Genomic DNA, 25305 nt, shown 5'->3' with positions numbered 1-25305 from the left:
CATACAAATGGAGAAACAGCACAATAAATTCACACACGAAGTTTCTATCAGGAGACTTGGAGAGATGGACACCGGAGAGATGGACACATATTGGCCTGTAGCAAAGGCCCTTCCTACGGGCCAATAAGCACCTCCTCTAACGGAATTGTCAAGAGCCTTTTATTAGGGTTTGGGGGTGTGCATATACAAAGCAAAAAGGTGTGAAGTTAACAGTCTCATGTTTCAATCAAACAGGCAATCTTTTGTTTAAAGAGGGCTACAAGGGTGAAGGGCAGTGGAACACTAAATCATGGATCAAAGGACACTGTGGTAGGGACTGAAGGAGGGAAAATTACAGCCCACAGGTTAGACAGCTATAGCTTGAGGGTAACCGACAGCTGTCTTCCAACTCTCTTGACATCCTGTCTCTGCTAAGCTGCTGATTTCTATGCTGATATTTCCTAGACTAGTTTCTTATCTATTCTGCTGAACATTGTGACCCCCAGCCACCTTGGGTGTGCAGAGTGGTGGTGGGGTGAGGGATGTCTGAGGTGCAGGGCCTCTGCAATGTCAGCCTATACTATGCTTATACCCACAAAGAAATGCCCTAGCCAGGTATAATGGATCACACCTATAATCTTACCATTCTGGGAGGTCTAGGAGGGAAGACTGATTGAGGCCAGAAGTTCAAAACCAGCCTGGACAATATAATAAGACCAGGTCTCTATAAAAAAACAAAGAAAGAGGCTCAGCCCTTATGCTCCGCAGTGAGGGCACCAGCTACATACACCAAAGCTGGCAGGTTCGAACCCAGCCCAGGCCTGCCAAACAACATGAAAACTACAACCCAAAAATAGCCAGGTGTTGTGGTGGGCACCTGTAGTCCCAACTACTTGGGAGGCTAAAGCAAGAGAATCGCTTAAGCCCAAGACTTTGAGGTTGAGGTTGCTGACACCACAGCACTCTTCTGAGGGTGACATACTAAGACTCTGTTTCAAAAAAAAAAAAAAGAAAAGAAATGCAATAAAAATAATAGACCTATACACTCTGCATGTAAGACAAACCAAGGGGGGTGGGGGCGGACAGAAAGTAAATAGACTACTTGAGTGAGTGAGGGATATCTTAACATACCTAGATTAAATGTTACCACCTAACAGTGAAGAATGCACCTTCTTCTCAAGATCCCATTGACTAATGACAAAATCAATAACTAATAAGCCACTAAGGAAGTATATCAGGAAGCTCTTAAAAAAATAAATTAATTTAAAAAACACTATCTGATCACAATAATGTAAAATTAGGCCAGGTGCAGTGGTTCATCCCTGTAATCCTAGCACCTATATCTGCGCACCTATAGTCTCAGCTACTCGGGAGGCTGAGGCAAGAGAATCACTTGAGCCCAGGAGTTTCAGGTTGTTGTAAGTGTTATGCTGCCTCAGCACTCTATCCACAGCCACAGAGTGAGGAAGATCTGAAGGATTTAAAATAGTGAACAGAGGAAAATTCATATTACTAAAAACTTACCAGCAAGAACAAAAGAATAAACACTGAATTAAACACTTAGCTCAAAAATGAAAAGAACTAAGTAAAGAAAAACCCCACAATTATACCAGATAAAAATAACAAGGCATAAAAAGAGGATTGTCGTAAAGTCAAGAGATCACTTGTGTGGACTTCTATGCAAATAAAGTTATGTGTTACTTAATGAGGACAGACTCCAAGAAAGACATTGTTAGGTAAATTCATCACTCAAGCATCTACACAAACCTAGATGGTACACCTACTACACACCCAGTCAATATGGCTATCCCACATTGCTCCTAGGCCACCAACTTGGATAGCATGTTACTACTCTGAACAGCAGAGACAACTATAACACAGTGGCAAGCTTTTTAGTATGTACATATATATAAACATAGAAATAGAAAGGCATAAGATTTTTTTAATTGCATACCTGGCTAGGTGTAGTGGTTCACACCTGTAATACTAGCTCTCTGGGAGGCAGAGAAGGGTGGATTGCTTGAGCTCAGGAGCTTGAGAGCAGCCTGAGCAAGAGCAAGACCCCAGCCTCTAAAAATGGCCAAGCATAGTGGCAGGCACCTATAGTCTCAGCTACTTAGGAGGTTGAGGCAAGAGGATCACTTGAGCCCAAGAGTTTGAGGTTGCTGTGAGCTATGATGTCACAGCACTCTCTACCCAGGGGTGGACTGAGCAAGACTCTTGCAAAGAAAGAGAGAGAGAAAGAAAGGAAGAAAGAAAGAAAGAAAAAGAGAGATGGGAGGGAGGGAAGAAAGGAAAGAAAGAAAGGAAAGAAGGAAAGGAAGGAAGGGGAGGAACGGAGGGAGGGAGGGAGGAAGGGAAAGGAAAGGAAGGAAGGAAGGGAAGGAAGGGAAGGAAGGGAAGGAAAGGAAGGAAAGGAAAGGAAAGAAAGGAAAGAAAGAAAAGAAAGAAAAGAAGGAAGGGAAGGAAAGGAAGGAAAGGAAGGAAAGAAAGAAAGGAAGGAAAGAAAGAAAGAAAGAAAGCCATACACCTATGTAAGGCACTTACCCTGAAAGAAGTTTATAGGACTGGAAGTTGCTCTGAGTGAGCCGGTGTGTGAGTGGCAAGTGACTGTGAGGGCCTGTGCACTACTATAGACTTTACAAACACCACACACTTAGGCTGCACTATATTAACTTTAAATTTTTTTCTTTCTTCAATAACAAAATAACCCTAGCTTACTGTAACATTTTTATTGCATAAATATTTTGATTTTGATTTTTTTCACTTTTTTTTATTAGATCATAACTGTGTAAATCACTGCATTAATGGGGTGCAATGTGCTGACTTTATATACAATTTGGAATGTTTATACCAAACCAGTTAACATAAGTATTCACCCCACTTATTTAATTGTTGTGTTTAGACATTTATACTCTATTATACTATTAATAAATTAATAAATGTTATTAATTTATACTATTTATACTGTTAATAAATTTGACGTGTATCCCTGCAATATGCACAGCAGGTGAGGGCCCACCGTTTACCCTCAATATTCTTATTTTTGACTCTTTTGTAGTAATAATTACCTTAAAACACAAGCACTGTACAGGTATGCAAAAATTTTCTCTTTATGTCTTCATTCTATAAGCTTTTTTTCTATTAAAAAAATTTATGTACCTGTTGAACTTTTTTGGTAAGAACTACGACACAAACACACATTAACCTAGGCCCACACAGTGTCAGGATCAGTACCATGTCTTCCACCTCCACTTCTTATCCGGCTAGAAAGGCTTTAGGGGCAATAGCATATCTCAAACTGTCATCTCCTATGACAACGATGCCTTCTTGTGGAACACCTCCTGAAGGATCTGAGGGTTTTTCATTTAACTTTTTAGAAGTAAAAGGAATACACTCTAAAATACAACAATAATACAGGAAGTATATAAATCAGTAAAACAGTCACTTATTACCCTTATCAGGTATCATATACTATACATAATTGTATGCATTATACTTTTATGCAACTGGCAGAACAACAGGTTTCCTTAGACCAGCAAAACCACAAACACAGGGGTAATGCATTGTACTACAATGTTACAAAGGCTATGATGTGCTCAGGAAGAGGCAATTCAGGCAATAAGAATTGTTCAGCTCCATTATAATTTCATGAGACTACCACCATGCATGCCATTTATCATTTACTGAAATGTCTCTGTGTAGTATATGTTTGTAAATTTTAAAACCAAGATGATATGGATAATTTCTTACAAAAGTAAAGATTACCAAAATTGCCCCCATTAGAGATAGAAAGCTTAAACATAACAACAACAACCAAAAAAATGTAGAAATGTATTTAGGAACTATCATACAGAAAAGCAAAAGGCCCAGTTGAGTTCTCAGGCAGAAATTCTACAAAGTCTTCAAAGAGTGCTGATAATAAAGAAAAATGTCTTAATTCTTTTTATGAAGAAGACATAATATTGACATCCAAAATAGAAAAAGACATTCCAAAAAATAAACTACAGATCAGTATCACTCGTGGGATATTGAAGCTAATATTATATTGACTATTTTTGCAAAGGAAACTCAATGCAACAATATAAGAAAAAGACAACAAGTGGAATTCATTCAAGAAATGCAAGGATGATTTAATATCAGGAAACCCAGTATTACGCAAAATATTAATAGATCTAACCAGGGGAAATTATTTCATCATCTTCTGAAATTCTTTCAACAAAACGCACCGTCCATATTGGATAAAACTCTAAGAGGAAGTCTTTGCCAGAGTAATTAGCCAACAGAAAGAAATAAAGGGAATCCAAATTGGAAAGGAGGAAGTCAGTCTGTCCTCATTGGAAGACAACATGACCTGATAGTTACAAAACCTGAAAGAGTGGGTAAGAAAAGTAGCAGGATAGAAAATCAACATATAACAGACCTAAAACTACAAAAAGACCAGACGAAAACATAGGGAAAACCCTCAGATATTGGTCCAGGCAAAGATTTTGGGGGGTAATACCTCAAAGAATGGAAAACAAAAGCAATAATTTACAAATGGGATTACATCAAACTGAAAGATCCTGCAATGCAAAGGAAACAATCAACAGAATGAAAAGACAACCTACAGAACGGGACAAAATATCTGCAAAACATGTATCCAGCAAGAAATTTAATAGCCAGAATATATGAGAAATTCAAATAACAGCAAAAACCCAATGATTCAATTAAAAATGGACAAATGATCTGAATAGACACTTCTTAAAAGATGGTCAAAAGGCCACCAGGTATATGAAAGAATGTTTAACATTACAAATCATCAGGAAATGCAAATCATCCCACCCAAGTTTAAAATACCTATTATAAAAAAAAAATTTTTTTTTAAACCAGATGTTGGCAAGGATACAGAAAAAGGAAAACTTTTATCCATTGTTGGTGGGAATGTAAATTAGTATAGCAATTATGGAAAACACTATGAAGAGCCTCCAAAAACTAAAAATATAAATACCAAACGAAGCAGCCATCCCACTACTAGGTATATATCCAAAGGAAAGAAAATCAGTATGGTGAAATATCAGATGCACTTTCCATGTTGACTGCAGCACTATTCACAATAGCCAGGATTTGGAATCATCCCAACAAATGAATGGATAAATAAAATGTGGCATGTACAAAGGAGTATGGTACAGTCATAAAAATGCAATCTTGTCTGGAGGACATTATGTTAAGTAAAATAAACCAGGCACAGGAAGACAAATACTGCATGTTCTCACTCACAAATCTGAGTGAACTAAATTGATCTCATGGAAGCAGAGAATGTAATACTAGTTACCAGAAGCTGGGGAGGGTGTAAGGGTAAGGGGTATATTGGGTACAAAATTAGTCAGATAGGAGGATTCGGTTCCAGTGTTCTGTAACATAGTAGGATGCTTACAGTTAACAATAATTTAGTAAATATTTCAAAATACCTTGAGGAGAGGATTTTGAACGTTCCCAACATAAAGAAGTGATGAATGTTTCAGGTGATGGATATCCGAGTTGCCCTGGGATAATGTGATCATTTGATCATTACACATTGTACACAGAAATCAAAGTACCCCACGTACCCCAAAAACACATAGAAGTATGTACATCAATTAAAAAAACTCTAAGAAAATAGAAATTCATGAAAAGTTTCTTAACATGAGAAAATATATATAGACAGCCAAAAAGCCAGTATCTTACTTAATAGGAGACACACTAAAGTTAATTCCAACAAGACAAGAAACAAGGCAAGATTATCCACACAGTCTCCACTACTCAACACTGTATTTGCCAATGCAACTGGACAAAAGAAATAAACTAGAGAAATAAGAATTGCTTTTTAAAAAAGAATCAAGAATTTATTTACAGATGAAATAAGAGGACAGTAAAAATTCACTTAAAGAAGTGAATGATAGAAATTAACTCAACACAGTCACCTATGCCTATGGTCCCAGCTACTCAGGAGGTTAAGGAAGAAGAATCACTTGAGCCCAGGGGTTTGAGGTTAGTGTGAGCTAGGATTGCACCACTGCACTCCAGTGTAGGCAACAGACAACATCCTGTCTCTTTAAAAAAAAAAAAAAAAAAAATTAACTCAAACTATAAAAAAGTTCACTAAGATAAGAAAATATAAAATGAACAGTTTTTTAAAAGCCTTTAAATATACATACATTAACAAGTTAGAGGTCAAAATGATAGAAAAAAACCATGAAAGGTAGAGCAAACATTTACAGTAGCAATTAAGAATAAAACATGTACACAGGAAAAACAGAAACTACTTAACACTTGACCTTATATCTGTAGGTTCTGCATGTATGTATTCAACTGAATACAGATGAAAAATATTGGGGAAAAATTGCATCACTACTAAAAATGTACATATTTGCTACACTGTTATTATTCCATAACCTATACAGTGTTAAGAACCATTGCCTAGCACCTGCACTGCATTATTTTTCTAGAGAAAGTTAAAGTATACAGGAGGATGTGCATAGGTCACATGCAAATACTGTGCCATGTGGGTGAGAGGCTTCAGCATCTGTGGATTTTGGTTGATCCTAGAACCAATACCCCACAGATACCAAAGGAAATTTGTATGCCCAAAATCTACACTGGGAAAACATTAAAACACTGCTAAAAGACACAAAGGTAGACTTTGGAATAAATGTACAAGGTCTGACAATTTAATTCACAAACTTGCCTTCATACACTTACAGTATGAAGTAAGTGTATGTTACACTCAGTAAGGTTTCATAGCTGTGATCTATCAGTGGCTCAGAGCTGATACAACTCAACAAGGTTTCATAACTGTGATGTATCCGTGGCTCAGAGTTGTGTTCATGTTGACATGTGGTGGTATCATGCGTCAATCATTCATTATTGTTGTGTGTTTTTGTGTGCCATCTCAAGAATGTCAGAGCTTAAATTAGAGCAATGAACAAACATTAAATTTTTCATTAAACTTGCCAAGAATGGAACTGAAATTAGGAACATGTTAGTCCACGTTTATGGGGATAATGCCATGAAGAAAACAGCAATATACAAATAATTAAAAGTTTTCTGAGGCAAGCAAAAGCGTCAGTGATGAAGAGAGGTCAGGGCAGCCAGTAAAGAGCAGAACTGAAGAAAACGTTGCAAAATTTCTCAAATTGTGTGTTAAAAACTATCAGCTGACTATAAGAAGCATATAGCAAACCAAGTAAACAACAATAGCGAAATATCAGGAAATCCTGGGAATCTTGGCATGAGAAAGGTGTACACAAAAATGTTCCCAAAGGACCTCACAAAGGAATAAAATGAAAGGAAAGCTGAAGTTTGCCAGACCTTTGAAGAGGCAAGATGATATTTGGGGCCCTTTTAATCACTGGTGATGAAACACGGGTGTACCAATACGATTCTGAAACAAAGCATCAACATGCACAATCAAGGCAGCCAACTCTCCACAATCAAAAAGTTCCATCACTCCAAATCAAGAGTCAAAATGATGTTGCTAACCTTTTTTAATATCAAAGGGATTGTCCATGATGAATTCCCCAAGTGGGCAGTTAACCAAGTTTACCACCTGAAAGTGCTGAGAAGGGTGCATGAAAAAGTTAAATGAAAGCAACCTGAACTTTTCACCAACAACTCTTCTGCAAGCATCACGACAACACACCAGCTCACATGGCACTGTTTATGAGAGTTTTTAGCCAGTAAACAAATAACTGTACTGGAACCCCTGCCCTATTCACCTGCTCTGGCCCCCAGTGACTTTTTTCTTTACCCAAAGATAAAGGAAGATATTTTAATAACATTAAGGCATCAAGAGTCATATGATGAAACCTCTGATAGCCATTCCTGAAAAAGAGTTCCAAAATTGCTTTGAAGGATGGACTAGGCACTGGTGTCAGTGTATAGCTTCCCAAAGGGAGTACTCCAAAGGTCACTATAGTGATATTCAGCAATGACGTATGTAGCACTTTTTCTAGGATGAGTTCATGAACTTAATTGTCAGACCTTTGTAGTTCTGACTTTAAGAGCCATGCTAACATTTCACATACTCAAAAGGTTAAAACCAACCAGCAAATGGGCACAATCTATAACAGAATAAAAGTGGTAACAAATTTACCTAATTGTATTACAAATCAATAATAGAACGACATTAATTGGGTGGCAAAGGAAAGGACCCAGGTAACGTGAAAAAAAGAATAGAACATAAATATTATATTCCTGTTAGTAAAATCTATTTTTCACATGGGGATGAGTTAGTAACTCATGCCACTGTATAGAACAGGACTGAACAAATAATGTAAATATATTGTAGAATATAAGACTTCTATTTTTCATTGTTACAGAAGTTACATATGAGAGAGATTGCTAGACTGAATCCTACATAGCTGAAATAGAATCAAAGTGAACAGTATGACCTTATGTTTTTTCATCATATACAGATAGATGTAGATGTTTGTGAATGTACATACATGTCCTATCTCTGTCAACGCCTAGCAGCAATGGCACCCCAGTAGCAACAAGCATATCCAGTGTCCATATCTTAGTTTCTTTCTTCTTAGTTTCATTCACCAACAAAAGAAACCAGGGCTTCTTGGAGAAATGGCTGAATCCAAGACTCAAGGAAAGTACAAAATAACCCTGAACTATTTTATAGTACCAGAAACTAAGGAAATACTCAAGTAACAGAGGCGTGTTAAAAGGACACAGCAACATTGAATAACAATGTGAAAGGACTTAACACTACTGAACTATATACTTACAAATGTTTAAGATTGTTATTAAAATCCTCTCTAGTAAGGAAAAAAAAATGTAAAAGGCAGTTTAAAGAAGCCTCCATTGGCCAAATCCACAAAATATAAGCAATAATATATAAATAGTTATAGATTATGTGCCACAAAATAAATAGCCATGAGGCTATGTTGATATAAATAACTGAATAATAAATAAACGGGAGAAAAGAGACTCATTCTCATTCTGTAACTCTTCTTTACAGCAAAATTCCAAATAATAAATGGGAGATGGTACGGTGGAAAGAGAAAAATTACCTGATCAATAACATAGCATTAATTGTTGCAGACAAGAATAATCAGTGGATGCCAAAATTATAATGGTGAAAGTCCCAAAGAATCACCAAACACTTATTAATTCCAAATTTCAAGATAGCAATTTTACAGTAGAAAAAACGGACAGCTACTTCCTTAAGTAAAGTTAACATCTAGTCACTAGATGCTAAAGTGAACTAGTATAGAGATGTATCAACATCCTCAATCTCCTTCAGATGACACGCTGAGAACAATGCAACATCCATCACTCCTGAACTCTTGATAAAGTACATAACATCTGAATCTCATCATGAGGAAACATCAGACACACTCAAACTGAGCAATGTTCTATAACACAACTAATGAGCAGTCTTCCAAAGTGTCAAGGTCATAAAAGACAAAGACAGACTAAGCAAGTGTCCCAGATTGGAGGAGACTGTGACATGACAACTAAATGCAATGTAGGATCTTAAACTGGATCCTGTGCCAGAAGAAAGATAAAATGTGAATAACGTCCATATAATAGTTAATAGTACTACCTCAATATTAATTCCTGATTTGATAATTACATCTATGTAAAATATCAAGCATTAGAGTAAGATGGGTGAAAAGCTTATGAGAAGTCCTTACACTATTTTTGCAACTTTAAAATAAGCACATTATTTCATTATACAAGTTAAAAGTTGTTTAAGTACCCTATCAAGTATCTATTGATTCAAAAGTATTTGTTCTGTAAAATTTGAATTCAGTCAAAAGGCTGCACTCAAGGATCCAGGAGGCCACATATGGCCCCAAGGCCACAGGTTCCCCACTCCGAGAAGATGAGGTTGGCACAGTTAAATCTTAACAGAAAGAACTAGTTAAACCTATAAACAGCAATAAACAGAATCCAGACACTTCAAAAACATCATCAGGGCCTATTTCTGTGCATTTTGGAATGTCATCGCTACCACTAATAATTCAGAAAGAAGAGGCTCTGAAAGGTAGTAGTAAATCAATCCTCAAATTGCTTCTCATCTGGGCAAATCTATGTAAGCAGGTCCCATGATTAGCTACTATAAAATGTATTAATATGTGCCCAGAGAGAAGAATACATAGGAAGGGATAAGACTTGTTATGATACTTTTTCTAGTATAAACAATGATGTAATAAATGGCTTTTATGTTCCTTTTCTTGCACACAGGTGTTTAATATCTGTAGGAAAAGGTCATCAAACCCAGGATTGCTAAATCAAGAGACAGATACATTTTTAATTTCTACCCTATCAAAAAGTAACTTTCTCAGAAGATTATAGCAATTCAAACTCCCACCACCCATATATCAGAGTAAACATTTCCCTACCTTCTCAGGAGCCTATGGGGGGAGGGGGAATCAATCTAGTGGGGGGGTAAAAAAACATCTTATTTTGATCTATATTTCCCTAACTGCTGGTACAGATGAAAATCTTTCCATGTTTATTTGTCATTGACACTTCCTTCTCCATAAACTGCTTATTCATATCCTTTCGATATTTTTCAATTAAGTCATCTAATTTAACAAGTTCTTTAACAATATTTATACTTACAATCATATCTATTCATATGTCCTGGGGTTTTTTTTATCTTGTTTTGGGCGCTTCGGGTCATACAGAACTTTCATCAAAAGGTAGGTGGTTAAATCTATCTAAATAATTAATTGGAAGATGGAGTTGCCATTAAATAAGCAGAAGTCAGAGATGCTAGATGCCCACTGCCCGAGTCTGTGCTGTACAAAGAATTCTATGTATTTTGCACAAGTTCTGAATGTCCCACTTAACATAAACATTAAGTAAAAAACACTTTCACAATATCTCATCAGAATCTATCTCTATTTTACATCTGGAAGGTCCACGAATAACATCATTTCATTATAATGTTGATGCAAAAAATCTTCCCTCCCAGCCAGGGCCACCTTGCATGTGGAGTTTGCGCATTCTCCCTTGCATGGGCTTTCTCTAGGTATTCTGGTTTCCCAAAGTTATAACCATTAGGTGAACTGGTGGGTCTGAAATGTCCCCGTCTGAGTAAGAGTATGTGAGTGTGCCCTACACTGTGACAGTGTCCTGTCCACGATTAGCTCCCACCTTGTTCCCTGAGCTGAAAAGTGAGCAGCCAGCCACCTGTGAGCCTGAACTGTATAACTGTATAAATAATTATCTTACCAGTTTTTATTAATTTTTCTTAAATGTATATATAGCTCACCTGTATTTCAGTGTTTAATATCAGAAGTTTTTTGGTCTTCACTTAGAGGTTTGATGGTTTGTGACCAGAAATACATGGTAGGGGATTAACTCTTGTTTATATCAATTAGCCAATGGTAAAACTGGTTCCATCATACAGTAGGGTCTCATTTATCAGCAGGTTCTTTGAAACTGCCATTTTAAGCAAAAAACATACAGCAGGCCTTCAAATAATGTCATTTCATTCAACACCATTTTGTTATAATATTGATGAGTAAAAAATGGTTTTATCACCTGTCATTTCACTTAAAGTCTCAACTTCTAAGACCCTATCACCAACATTAAATGAGAATTGACTATAATTTATTTCTTGCACAGTTTCAGGAATCCAACTTCTGTGAAAATGGGGGAAAGAATACACTTTGTTTTATTAAGAAATTTAGCAAGAGTTGTTATCCACTCTGGAAAGACTTGTCGCCAGGGCAAAGCTGTTCTCAGTATTTAAGTTACACACGTTTCAAACTGCATTCATCACTCTCTCACTCTACTTCAACACATAGGCCCTTTCATTAAGTCTGCTAGCGTATTTGTGACTGAGCATTTCTATTTTAAAACATAATCATTTTTTGTTTTTCCCTTATATAATAGCATTGTGTTGATTTGTAATTCATGAATTTCACTTCAGCATAATAAAGGATACATTGTACAACATTTGTTATATAAAAGGATGGCTGAGTCTGATGTGGTCCAGAAACACTGCCCCAGGTCTACAGCAGAGCTAAGACTCTCCAGATGTTAGGTCTTTGACCGCCCTTCTCCATCACGGCTAAGAACACGTATAAGGCCCATACCTACTGCATCTATACAGTGCACCTTCCGCCCAAGACCCAGTGTCTCAGCTGCATCTGTGTTCTCCTCTAACACCAAGCTTTAAGCCTCTAACAGTTGTCCAAACATATTTAGGCAGTGGGACAATGCACAGACAAGAAAGACAATCTCAGGGCACCATTTGCCTAGGATCACTCTGAGTTTTAACAGTCCTAATTATACTGTACGCCTCTCAGACTACTGATTACCAACTTGGTTCACTTCAAACACCTCTATGAACAACTATCTAACATAACAAGATAAATAAGAAAAAGCTTTCAGCCTAGAAGGAAGAATTTTTTTTTAAGTTTCTTAAAACTTGCTCAATGAACAGCCACAGTTTCTATTCTCATTTTAAAATTACCTTTCTTTAAATTTACTTAATTAATGATCCCAAATCCTTTATTATTTATTAAAATGATAAAACATCAAAATAGTAAATTAATCAATGTTCCCACCATGGATGACCAAAATACTATAAAACACGTTGACTCAAACAATTTTCTCATTTAAAGAAAAAAGTCTTTTCCTTCAATGATGATCAGAAAATATTGACAGGTATTTAAGGAAAGTACCAAGTTAAACTTTTTAGTTTTACCATAACCTTGCTTATTTGATTCCTCTTATAATAGAAATTTATGAGCTAGAAAGAGCTAGACAGTACATCATTGGTTGACACAAAGAATGAACTGTTGACTTCTAAAATACATTGTTAAAGAGATTCTTTTTTTTGAGACAGAGTTTCACCATACCATGAGTAAAGTGCCATGGCATCATCATAACTCACAGCAACCTCAAACTCTTGGGCTCAAGCAATCCTACTGCCTCAGCCTTCCAAGTAGCTAAGGCTACAAGGCGTCTACCATGATGCCTGTAGTCTGTCTATCTTTAGCAGAGATAGGGTCTTGTTCTTGTTCAGGTTGGTGTCAAACTTCTCAGCTTAATCAATCCACCTGCCTTGGCTCCCAGAGTGCCAGGAGTACAGGTGTGAGCCACTGTACCCAGCCAGTAATGCCAGTCTTAAGAGAAGGAAATACATGGAAGTCCTAATTTTTTCTTTGAATTTATGTGTGTAACATCTTAGCCATGAACTTCTCCTGTGCATTTTGTTATTACTTCATCAGTGGTCACTAAGAGTAAACAAAAAGAAGAAAAGTTCTTAAATGTCAACTATACTATTTCTTGAATGTTCTGAATAAAGGTAAAAGGAAATACAAGTGTTATTTGTTCATAAGTATTTTGAGGACCACCTCTAATACACAGTTCCTAACAAATAACAAAGATAAATAAAATGTGTATCTTGTCCCAAAGTTTATACCCTGTAGAAAAGACATCAAGTTATTTGACATTATATGAGAAACATATATTTCCTATCTTATTCAAGCCTCTTTTAAGTTTTTTTGTGATAGATGATCTTAAAATCTAATATGAAAGAAACACTGAAAAAGTTTTATGAAAATCCTCAGAGGAAGACATTAGTTCTGATAGAGGCAAGAGCTGGAAATGATCAGGAGAATGTATAGATAAAGTAAACATAAGTTGGTTCTTTCATTTGTTCAACTATCATTGTCAACCAATATACAAGGTGTTGAGATACAGCAGCTCCCCTAAGAAACTTTGAAAAGGGTTACAAACAGATAAAGTGATTATTAAAATACAGAGTTATATCAATGGGGCAGCCACACACAGATGTGCTAATTGTGCCTACCCACAAAAGTAGCATCCTATCATCAAAGGAACAATCGTAGGAGCTAGCCTCAGCCTTACAGCTATAAAAACAGTAAAGTGTGAATATAGTATGCTTTGAACTACAAGCAGAGTTGCATGTTACCTATGGATTTTATTTCTTCTCCACTGCCTCCTCTATCCAATTTTCCAGGATCATAGAAAAAAACATGTTTTAATGTCATCAAAAATCTAAGTAATTTCCCTAATGTGGTCCAGAGAACACCTAAACTTAAGTGCAACTATAAACAAGGAACAGAAGTAGTTAATATTTAATATTTTAGAGGCATAGCCTATAAATTTAAAGAAAAATGTGACTCTCTTAATAACAGTTATTAAACAACACTACTAAGTTACTAAAAATTAGGAAAGATTGTTTTCAAACAGTATACAATAAAGGGAAGAAAAAAATGAGTGTCTTTTTTTCACTCTGCTGTTACATAAACATGCACGCCAACAATAAGTAGAATGTCTTTCAAACCAAAACAATAGGAAATCACTTTTGGCTGAAAGAACAGGCTTAGATCATGTTCATTTCTTCTTTAATCCTGCTAAAGCAAGTTTCTGCACGCTTACTGGAGCCTCCACCTACAGAGTTGTTAGGACAACAGCCAACACATATATTCAATTACGTAAGTATTCAAGCTATCAGCCAGCTGTTGCCAGTACATAATACACTGACCTCTTTCACTCACTCTTGCTTAAAATGGCAAAAACAAAGCAACTGTTGATATAACAGTAATCATGAAATATGCAAAATACTTTCTTCACAAAGATTGTAGATAACTATAAAACTCAGTTTTGCATTTTAAAATGCCCTACTACCTCTGAACTGCTTTTATGTTCCTGATTTGCAAATTAAGTTACTAACCTTTTAACTGTAAATTTATTCCTTCAGTTCTTTAAAAGAAAAAAAAAAGGCAGCAGGAATTCAAAACTAAAATACACTTTCCCTTTGTTTCCAATCAAATTTCTCACTGGAATACATCACATGGTAATCATCTGCCTTCCCTCTCATTCACCTTCACGTTCTTCCATGGTTAGAAGACAACTGACTTGAAGCCTGTTATAGGAACCGGTCAAGATGTGCTCTGAACATAACTCTCACCCCTCACTTTAGCAATCAACAAAAAACTCTTCATCTATGTTTCCAGGAAGTGTGTTTCTCTAATTTCATTATTTCCAAACTAGCTCATGAGGGGAGGGCAGAAAGTCCTAGCAACAACAGAAAACAGACTAAGCAGAACTATGACATGAGACTTGAATAAAATTCACAAATGGTGGGTAAGAACTAATCCCTAATAACAATTTATCCAAAGAAACTTGGGCTTCCTCAAATTATCTTTCACTTCAATTCAGTGAGTAACTCAATGCTAATTAATGACCAGGCACAGTTCTAGAGATCAAGGAGGCCTCAGGAAAGAGAGACAACATCATTGTCCTTATAGATGTTTCATGCCTCTCACAAAATCATGTATTCCAGTTAACTGTTCCAACACTTCTACTTCTTCCCCCAAACAGCCAGTTGATTCTTCTCTCCAATTTTGGTGGTTATCTTATGTTTTCTGCTCATTCATCAAACCTTGACAATTTGATATTCAAATGTAAGACAAGTGTTCTGAAATTAACATAGTTATATTACTTATATAATTTATGACATACTTAACATAAAATTATACATCAGCAATGACTTAATGCAGTGACAACAAAATGATACTAAACTTTTCTCCCCCACCCAAAAGGGAAGAATCACTTCAACTTAATTATACAAACATGTACTGAATAATTAAGTTCAATTAATTGGGTTAAACTCAAAGCCAAACACGACTAGGTTTTTATACACCTTTCCTACCCTCTGATTCAAGATGAGATGCTTCAATTAACAGCCAGGATCCTAAAGTGGCCCAGTTCATTCAGGTTAGTGAGAACAAGATCCTGCCCTTCACAGCCAGGCTTCTGCAGCATGGCCAGATGACTCCAAGACTGGACAAGTATTCTTACGTCTTTCACTACTCCCCTCAGAAAAGAAACTGTAGACCAATAGTGACAAACACAAGCTTCATATAAGTAAGATATAAAAAGCAAAACATCACAATTTCTTAAAAGAGGGACCTCTGCTATAATATTAGAAATTTAAAATTAGAAATTTGAAAATTAGAGTGTTCTTGCCACTTTTTCCAAATATATAAACTGTGTCTGCCAAGGGACTCACAGCATCCTTGGGAGACCATTCTTAGAACAGCTGACAAGCAGTGTTAGTTCATTAATAGCAACATAGAGTCAGAGGGTCAAAGACCCCAGATCAAAGAATTTTCCTGACAATTACTGTGACCTCAAAACTCTCAATCTAGCAAAGAGCCAAATATATAAACAAATAATAAAACGTAATAATGCAACAGTAGACATTCATATAGGATAAAGAAACAGCACAAAACCGAGGGTGATTACCTCTGTGGACCTTGGAGGTATAAGGTAAGGGTTAGAAGAAAGATCCTTTGCAGATGATAATATATTTGACATGAACTCCAAAGATGAACTATTTCAGCCAGGTGGGATTAACATGGTAGGGAGGGGAGTGAGTACACACATGCCCATACACACATGTGGGTGAAAGCAGGAAAGGAAGAGAATATTCCTGGGAAAAGGAAGAAAATGTGCAAACATATTATATGCTTAGAAAATTTTATAATGTGGGGGGGACAGCAAAATTTTATGCAGGAACACCAAGAAGAGAGGTAAGAAAAGTAGTCATGGAACAAATTTAAAAAATGCCTTGTTATACTAAGAAATGATAGGCAATTTCCAGATGACTACAGCCAAACAAGATAGGCAATGCTTATGTAAATACTAATTGGGGAAAAGGTGAGACAGATGAGGAAAGAGTTCTGACAAGCTGACTTGAGGCATCCACAGGTCATTCAGATGGACAAGTCCAGGAAGCAGTGGTAATACAAGTTGAAACTGGAAGGAGAGATTAATGTCAAAAACAAAGACTAACCAGGGATAACTAGCATATGGATGGTGTCTAAATAATGGAAGTAGATGAGAAATGGTAGGAAAATATAAATTCATATTAAGCATAGCACTGTTTAGAGGAAAAAAACTGTATTACTCAGTATTTGATCAATAATATATAGGAACTCAAAAAGTCCAATATTTTGAACTAACTTTCCACATAAAAGGAAAAATTTTAGTAGGGGTAAGGATAGCTGAAACAATGAAATGATTAATAAAAGCATTCAATGATTCACTGTATCTGCTACTGCCATTTTAGACAATAAGATAAAACTAATACTAAACTAAAGCTGTTTCATATAGCTAGAAAAATTAAAATATCTAAGCCTAATGAAAAATCAACAAAATACAGTATTTTCAAAAGGGTAACTCAAATGATTTATATAATCTAACACGTTTCCTTTAAAAGGCCAACCCTAAATCTAGTGTGATTTTTACCATCCAATGCCAAAATTTTTTTGATTAAAAATTAACTGAATTATTTTCTTTTAAATTGGATAATTACTAATTGAAAGTACTACCCTGTTCTTAACAAGACAGCTTTTGTAAAGGCAATTTATCTTACAAATTCAAGTTGAAATAATATTCTGGCACCTCTCCCTAATTTATGAAGAAAAAGAACTAAAATATAAATCCACACAAAACAAAGAATATTTGCATAATAGGAATAGCAATCCCACAATACCTGTATTTTTGCTCAACAGAGTGTTACATAAGAAATTTCCCTATGGAGAAAAGACATTACAGAAAGAAGGTACCTTTTTCTCAAATGCACTTTTTTCTTTGTCCTGTTCTCCCTTTACTCACAATTATTCTTTCAAGTACTTTCACCCAGATATCTGAGTCATCCCTTCAACATTACCATTTATTTCTACAGGGAAAGGCAATACAAAGAAAGTGACTCTCGTCTGTCCACTATCAATATAGCTAAACCACAGTGCCATTTGGGTTAATAATGCACAAGGTCAAGTAGAGGTTGACAGTCTTTGATCAAAGCAAGCTGGCTATTCTTACTGTCATTTACATATAGAACACACAAGATGTGTTTATTTTCAACCCTCCTTTGAGTGAACTCCTTTAGGTGGCATGGAAAGGATCCCACGTTTCTATAAAGCACTAACTGAAAGAGTTTTCTTATTTGATACTCTCATTAAGAGCAAATTTTATTTTTTTGAAACTTTTGATCTTTTTCATTTACTCAAGAACCTTTCAACTTAAAGGCCATACCGTTTAAATCAAGGCTGGGCAACTGACAAATGCACAAGAGGAAACAGTCCATATGCACCAGGCTGCCATCACATGACTGAGGCTCATTAACAACTTTTTCTAAAGCAGTACAAGCAATAACATTGAAGATTTCAAATTCAAAAGGCAGCCAAAAGAAATCATTCTCCCCTCTATTTTTGCTACTTAAAACTCCTACTGTTTTATCAATCTGAGTATCAATAATACAAATACTATTAAACCTTAGGAAAAAATACTTCAAAAGAACAACAAAAGAAAAAAAAAATGCAGGCCATGGCTATCTGGTCACATATTCACAATTCCCAGATCTTCATCAATGAGACTGTATTAATAACATGAGAGACAATTAAGTTCCTTAGAATTACCTTTCTTTACCCCTGTTAAAACAAGCTGGTCTCCTGTGTGTCGCTCAATAGAGACAAAAATGAAGTGATAGATACATAATCAAAAACAACTATTCAATACTGAGAATACCGTGGAAGGAAAACGAAAGCTGATGATCAGAGATGATGACAATCACTATGTGTGGTCAGCGAAGGAATCAATGGGTAGGGAGTCAAGATTAGAAAAAAGAGGTCCCACCCTGTTGTAAATCTTTGAATTTAAGCATAAAGGATTGGGTGCAACAGAAGAAGAAAACATTTACCATCAGCCCCTCCTTGAATTTAAATTTCATCCTGCTCACAAAGAAAAAAAACAAAATATGCAAGAGGGGATAGCCAAAGGGACAGGCTGGAGTTGCGGGGTGGAAGGAGAAATGTATGGCGTGACTTAACAGGCATGCATAACAAAGTTTATAAACTGTTCATTTCTGTATTTTTCTGCTAGGAAATGGTTGAGATCAAGTGGAAAACCATCTAAATAAAGCAATAATCTTATCACTGAAAGTCTTCAAAGGTATAGATGCCACTTGAATCTGATGTTTTCTTAATGTTAACTAGTATTGTGCCTTTAACAGGACTATATTTATTCTGGAAACAAATCAAAGGTTAGTTCAAGTGCTAGCTTAATAAGATCTAGTTGTGATGATCAAAAGCCTTTAAAGTCATTAAAAAATACTTAATCATATATATTAATAATATTCTTTTAAATTTTTTGAAAATATTTTTTAGTCAAGTAGAATAGTACACAAAGGAAGCTGCTTGCTACCATTAGCTTTGTTTTGTTAAAATGACAAATTTTTGTCATGTGTCATTGCTTTGAACCATGTTCACAGTGGTACATGTATGGCGGTGTGTGTGTGTGTCTGTGTGTGTAACAAAATCCATTGACACAGTTATATTGAAGCTTTTATTTATTTTTTTTTTTGAGTCAAAATCCAATGACACAGTTATATTGGAGTTTTATTTATTTTTTTCTCACTATGTCGCCCTTCATAGAGTACCACGGCATCACAGCTCACAGTAACTTCAAACTCTTGGGCCCAAGCAATTCTCTTGCCTCAGCCTCCCAGGTAGCTGGGACTGCAGGCGCCCCCCACAACGCCTGGCTATTTTTTGGTTGTAGTTGTCATTGTTGTTTGGGAGGCCCAGGCTGGATTTGAACCTACCAGCTCTGGTGTATGTGGCTGGCACCCTAACTGCTGAGCTACAGGCACAGAACCCTATATTGGAGTTTTAAAATAAACTTTTAAAAATAGTCTAGAGGTATGCCTATTAATTATATTATAAAATTGATAATCATAGAAACTATCTTCTCTAATAGCACTATATTATTTATCCTTCCTATATAGGAAAAAAAACAGAAAAATGGACAGCATCTAATGAACACCATTCTCTGCTCTAGTTTGATTCTTCCTGCTCCTAAATGTGACCTTAACTCTTCTCCTTCCCTTGCCTTCTGCCATAGCTCAGGTAAAAACTCCTATGCTCTTTCCATCATTCTGAGTTAAGGATCCCATCATATTCAACTATCACTTCTATGCAAATATTAAATCTGTATTTCAAGTGTCAACCTGTTTGTTATCTATGTCAATTCTACATCTGCTCATCAGCTATCTTTATGGGGGATATGGGAGAAGCACAGTAACGGAATAGTTAAACATACAAACTCTACCTAGCCAGACTGCCTAGGTAAAATTTCATCCCATCATTTATGAACCAAACAGCCTTTGAAAACTTCATTTGTAAAAAGAGATGTTGCTCTGCCACTAAAACAGGAATAAAAATGGAATCTACAACTCATAGATAGGCTGCAAGATTTAAGCTAGATAATACCCAATTATTAGAAGAACTTAGAACAGTGCCTGCCACATTGAAGACACTCAATAAAGCTCAACTACATTCATTACCTTATTAAAATATTTAGCTATAATGTCAAATACGACATGTTCAAAACCAAAACATGTCACCTCTCAAATTGAACTTCCTCTCTGGAATTCCTTACTTCATTGTAGCCAGAGACTTTGGAGTTATCTCCAACAACACTGAATGTGTAAAGAATTCTTCCTTCCACCTTTGAATGCCTCCATTTTATTTTTTAGTTATATTTTATTTTTTAGAGACAAGGACTTGCTCTGTTGCCTAGGCTTGAGTGGAGTGGCATGATCTTAGCTCACTGCAGCTTCTACCTCCAGAGCTTAAGTGATCATTCAACCTCCGACTCCTGAGTAGCTAGGACTAAAGGCATTTGCCACCATACCTGGATAACTTTTTAATTTTTTTGTAGAGATGGGTGTCTCACTGTGTTGCCCTGGCTGTGAACACCACCACTTTAGACGCAACCATCTGAACATAAACTACTACATCCTAACTGGACTCCTGTTCTACACTATTCCTTACATACAACTTCATGCTAATGCTACAATTATTCCTCTGAGACCATAGGAGCAAATACTGTTAGAAAATAAAAATGTTTTAAAGTTTACCATTTACAATGGTATAAAGATATAAAAATACTTACTGCACAGGAAAAAGAGGAAAAGGATAGATTACTTTTGTTTTATGATACTAGAATAGCTCAAAATGTGAGAGTAGACTAAAATACCTCAATTCATGAGTTAGAAAACTCAAAACTGGGAAGATTTAATTATCTTCATAGTCATCGAAAGATCTGATGTAATCACAATCAAAAGTACAATGGTATTCTTTGTTGAGCTTAAAAACTGATAGCAAGTTTATACAGAAAAACAGTGAAAGAGCCAAGACACAGACACTTATAAAGAAGAACTACAAGCTAGTAGGCACTATCAAATATCTCAATATAAATCTGTACTGCTTATGACTGTAGAACAAGAATGAGAATAAAGAAATACATCGATGGAATGAGACAGAGAATGCAGGAACAGACCCAAACACCTATGGACACTCAACATATGAAAGTAGGGGTAAGGGACAGTTAAAGGAGAAGGAGTAAATTTTTAAAAAAACAACAATGAATGATAACAAAACAACTGGATATCTACACAGAAAAATATAAAATAAAATTGGACTACTTGCTGGTACCAGACGCATACAAAAACCAATGCCAGATGGATTATAGACCTAAATGCAAAAGGTTAAAGCCATAAAATGTTTAGAAGACTATACTGGAGAGTATCTTAAGAGCCTCAGGGTAAGGAAGATCTCTAAACAGTTAGAACACAGACCAAAAGGAATGGATTGATAAATTTTAAACTAGTATTTCTCTTCATCAAAATACATCATTAAAGAAAGTTACAAAATAAGCCACAATTGAGAGAAGATATGTTTACCATGTATAATTCTTACCAATTAGAACACATAAGATATATACCTACTATTTGTAGGTATGTACAAATAGTACAGATTTTATGTATTTCAAAAAAGAAAGTATCAAAATGAACAAATGACCTGGAAAACCATTTTACAAGAAAAATCAACCAAATGGCCAATAGACATATAAAAAGATGCTCAATCTCATTCATAAACCCATGGAAATGCAAATATAAACCATAACAAGATACCGAATCACTAATAGACGTGCAAAAATTTAAGTCTGTATATATCAAGTATTGGTGAGAATAGAGAATACAGAACAACAAACACAAATATACATTACTGGCAGAAATGAACTCTGGTACATCCACTTGTGAAAAAGAGATTGGCACTGCCTACTAAAGTTTGAATGAGTACATATCTGTGACCCAAAATTCAACTTGTAGGTACATATACTAAAATAATTCTTCCATGTATGTACCAGAAAACGTGTTTAAATATTCATAGCAGCAGTGTTCATAAAAGCAAAACAGTGGGAAAAGCTCAAAGCTCTATCAATAATACAATGGATAAATTACGGCAAATTTTATGAATGGCCAGAGTTATTTTACACCCATCAACATGAATAAATGTAAAAGTAAAATGCTGAGGAAAAGAAGTAAATCTCAGAAGAACACAAACAGTATAAGTCCAATAAATAGAGTTCAAAATAGGTCTAAACGTTATAACATGTTGTTTAAAGATACATTTATAAATGATAAATTCACTAATAAAAGTAAATGAATGACTCACTAAAATCAAGAAAAAGGTTACTCCTTGGTAGCTATGATTGAAAAAGGGACACAGAGTGGTTTCTATGATCTGACAATGTTATATTTCTTCCTTGGGGTGAGAGATATATAGGTGTTAAGTTTATTATTATTATTAACCTGTACATTCTTTATAAACTCTTAAGTATGCATAATATATTTCACAAGAAAACCAACAAGGGGGGAGGGTACTGAATATGAAAGTAAAGTTAAGAAGGGGAGAATTTTTAGAAACCTGGCTGAGAAGTCAAGAACAAAAAAAGAGCAATACATAACAGAGATTAGACCTGGGCATGTTTAAATACCAATGAAAAGGGGTCAATTGGGTGGAGAGGTTAAAAATATGGATGGAATGAAGAGATAATTTACAGAAGGGGGTTTCTATGAAGGGAGGTGGAATAAGATTCAAAGCATCTATAAAAAAAGGATACTTCTTCCTCTTTAACTTGAGGGAACAAAGCAAGAAGACTTATATGCCCACCTTCCCTAAAAGGATGTATTCTCTTGAAGGTCAGGCATTATAACACCTAGAACAGTGCTAACAGGCAGGAAAGAGAAGAGAGGAAAGGGCGGTGTCAGGCAATTTCACAAAGTATACCCTGGATTCTCTGAGAAAAGCACATAGTTAATACTTTAAAAATATTCAAATCACCTATAGCTAACATTACAAATAACTCAAATCACCTGTTTAAAAAGTCCACATTAGAGCCAGGCACAGTGGCTCACACCTATAATCACAGCACCCTGGGAGGCTGAGGACAGTGGATCATCTGAGCTCAGGAATTCAAGACCAGCCTGAGCCAGGGCAAGACCCCATCTCTATTAAAAGTAAGAAAAACTAAAAACTAGCCAGGCATTGTGGCAGGCGCCTGTAATCCCAGCCACTCTGGAGATTGAGGCAAGAGGATTGCTTGAGTCCAAGAGTTTGAGGTTGCTATGAGCTATGATACCACAGCATTCTACCTAGGCCATCAAAGAGAAACTCCGTCTCAAAAAAAAAAAGAAAGAAAGACAGAAAGAGTCCATATTAAAATATTCTTTATCAGACAAATTCAAAACACAATAACCTTAAAAGTCTAACTCATATTTTTTATAATATATACTAAATATTTATATTGACATTAGGAACCTTTTAAAAGCAAATTTTAAAATCAAAATTTCTTTGATTATATAATATAAAATAGAAAACAATCAACTTCTACTTACTTAATTGAGTTTCTAAAGTGGTCTTCTGCTGGGTTTTTTACAGTGCAACTGTTCAGGAGCCATAAATCTGCATCTGATGCATTTTCTATTAACAAAATGAATACAAAAAGAAAAGTAAATAGCACATTTAATAATTCAAAACTATTCAAGTGCTTATTCAGATGGCACTGAGATTTCTAAGGAAGGGAGAGAAAAGCAATGAGTAAAGTCATGTAAACAGGCAAATACAACACGGTAGGCAATTGCTATCATATAGAAATGATTCTGAGCAATATTATAAATATGTGCTATCCAGGTTCTATCTTTTCACTTCAAATGTAATCAGGATAAGCATTTTCTTCCTTTGTATTCAATCCTTGAGAGTACCATTTAATAACTTCCAAAAACTAAAGTGAAGTTGGCCCCCATCTCACATCTGAATATAAAATTAACTTCCCCCTTTGGACTATTTGTTCAGATTCGTCAGGCACAGTAATTGGCATACACTAACTATTATTCAACTTGAGAAGTTACTAAAAATTAGCTGGACACCATAGCTCAGTAGTTAAGAGTGCTGACCCTACAGATCACAGGTGGTAAGTTTGAACCTCGCCTGGGCCTAAGGAAAAAAAAAAAAAAAAAAGAAAAAGAGAGAAGTTATTAAAATATAACTTGTTGTAACCTAATCATTTGTACCCTCATATTAATCTGAAATTTAAAAATATATATATATACATATGTATATATAACTTGTCTGCCTTAAAAATAAATGATTTATCTCAAAGTCAGTCTTTTATTACTATCACCAATTTAGTTAATTAATTAAACTATAATAAAGTCATGGGCAATGCAACAAATAATTCAAACTTATCACAAAATTATTAAAAAGAATTTATGACTATCTGAAGTGTTTGATGCTATTACACCTCCCTTTTGGACATTTTAGCTGCCTAAAATGACTTTATACATTAAAACAGAACTACCATAAAGAAAGGGAAATGGCAGCCCCTTCAACAGCATCTCAGTAAGACAGGAAGCTAAGGTAAAATAAAGCTAACAACTAAGAAGAGGGACAGAGCCAGATGGTGAACTAGAATCATCTCCTAATAGCCACCCATGCAAGGCAGGGGAAAGAAAACTCCAACCACCTCTGGATGGGGGAACCCACCCAGGAACATCACTCAGGGGAGACAGTGAAGCAGTGGTGGGCTACAAGAGCAAATGAGGAGGTCGGAGCTGAGGAAAACCAGAGCAGAATGTGAGTGCTTGGAAACAGGGGACCAGCCGACCAGCCCACCCGGAGGACAGGAACAGGAAAAGGCGGTCCTGCAGTTTTTTGATTTGGAGCTAAACCTGCTCCTGGAGTGGCCTTGGAAGGCTTAAATGAGTGGGTGGACTCAAACAGTGTCCAGCAGCCAGGAGTGAATACTGGGTAGGGTGGATCTCCCATCAGCTTGGTTGCTAGCTGGGTGCCGCCACTGTGGGAAGGCTGTGTGGGAGCAATGGTCCGCAGGGTCCCAGTGCATGGCTGGTTCTGGCATGCCTAATGAGCTCCAGCAGCCACCCCTGCA

At 35.9% G+C, this 25305-nt stretch overlaps 1 protein-coding gene across 1 annotated transcript in view; it reads right to left on the bottom strand.

Moving 5' to 3' along the window:
* CDKAL1 (CDK5 regulatory subunit associated protein 1 like 1) overlaps window positions 1–25305 on the bottom strand; it is a 654035-nt gene that overhangs the window by 522803 nt on the left and 105927 nt on the right. Inside the window, exon 4 of the mRNA XM_003788378.3 lies at window positions 23756–23840. Within this exon, the coding sequence (XP_003788426.1) occupies window positions 23756–23840 (85 nt within the window). The remainder of the gene's footprint in view (window positions 1–23755; window positions 23841–25305) is intronic.

Source organism: Otolemur garnettii, unplaced genomic scaffold (assembly GCF_000181295.1).
Source record: "Otolemur garnettii isolate 467f Iridium unplaced genomic scaffold, OtoGar3 scaffold00026, whole genome shotgun sequence".
NCBI classification, from domain to species: domain Eukaryota; kingdom Metazoa; phylum Chordata; class Mammalia; order Primates; family Galagidae; genus Otolemur; species Otolemur garnettii.
Note: the sequence above shows the minus strand (reverse complement) of the source record. Positions and strands in the feature narration are given on the sequence as shown.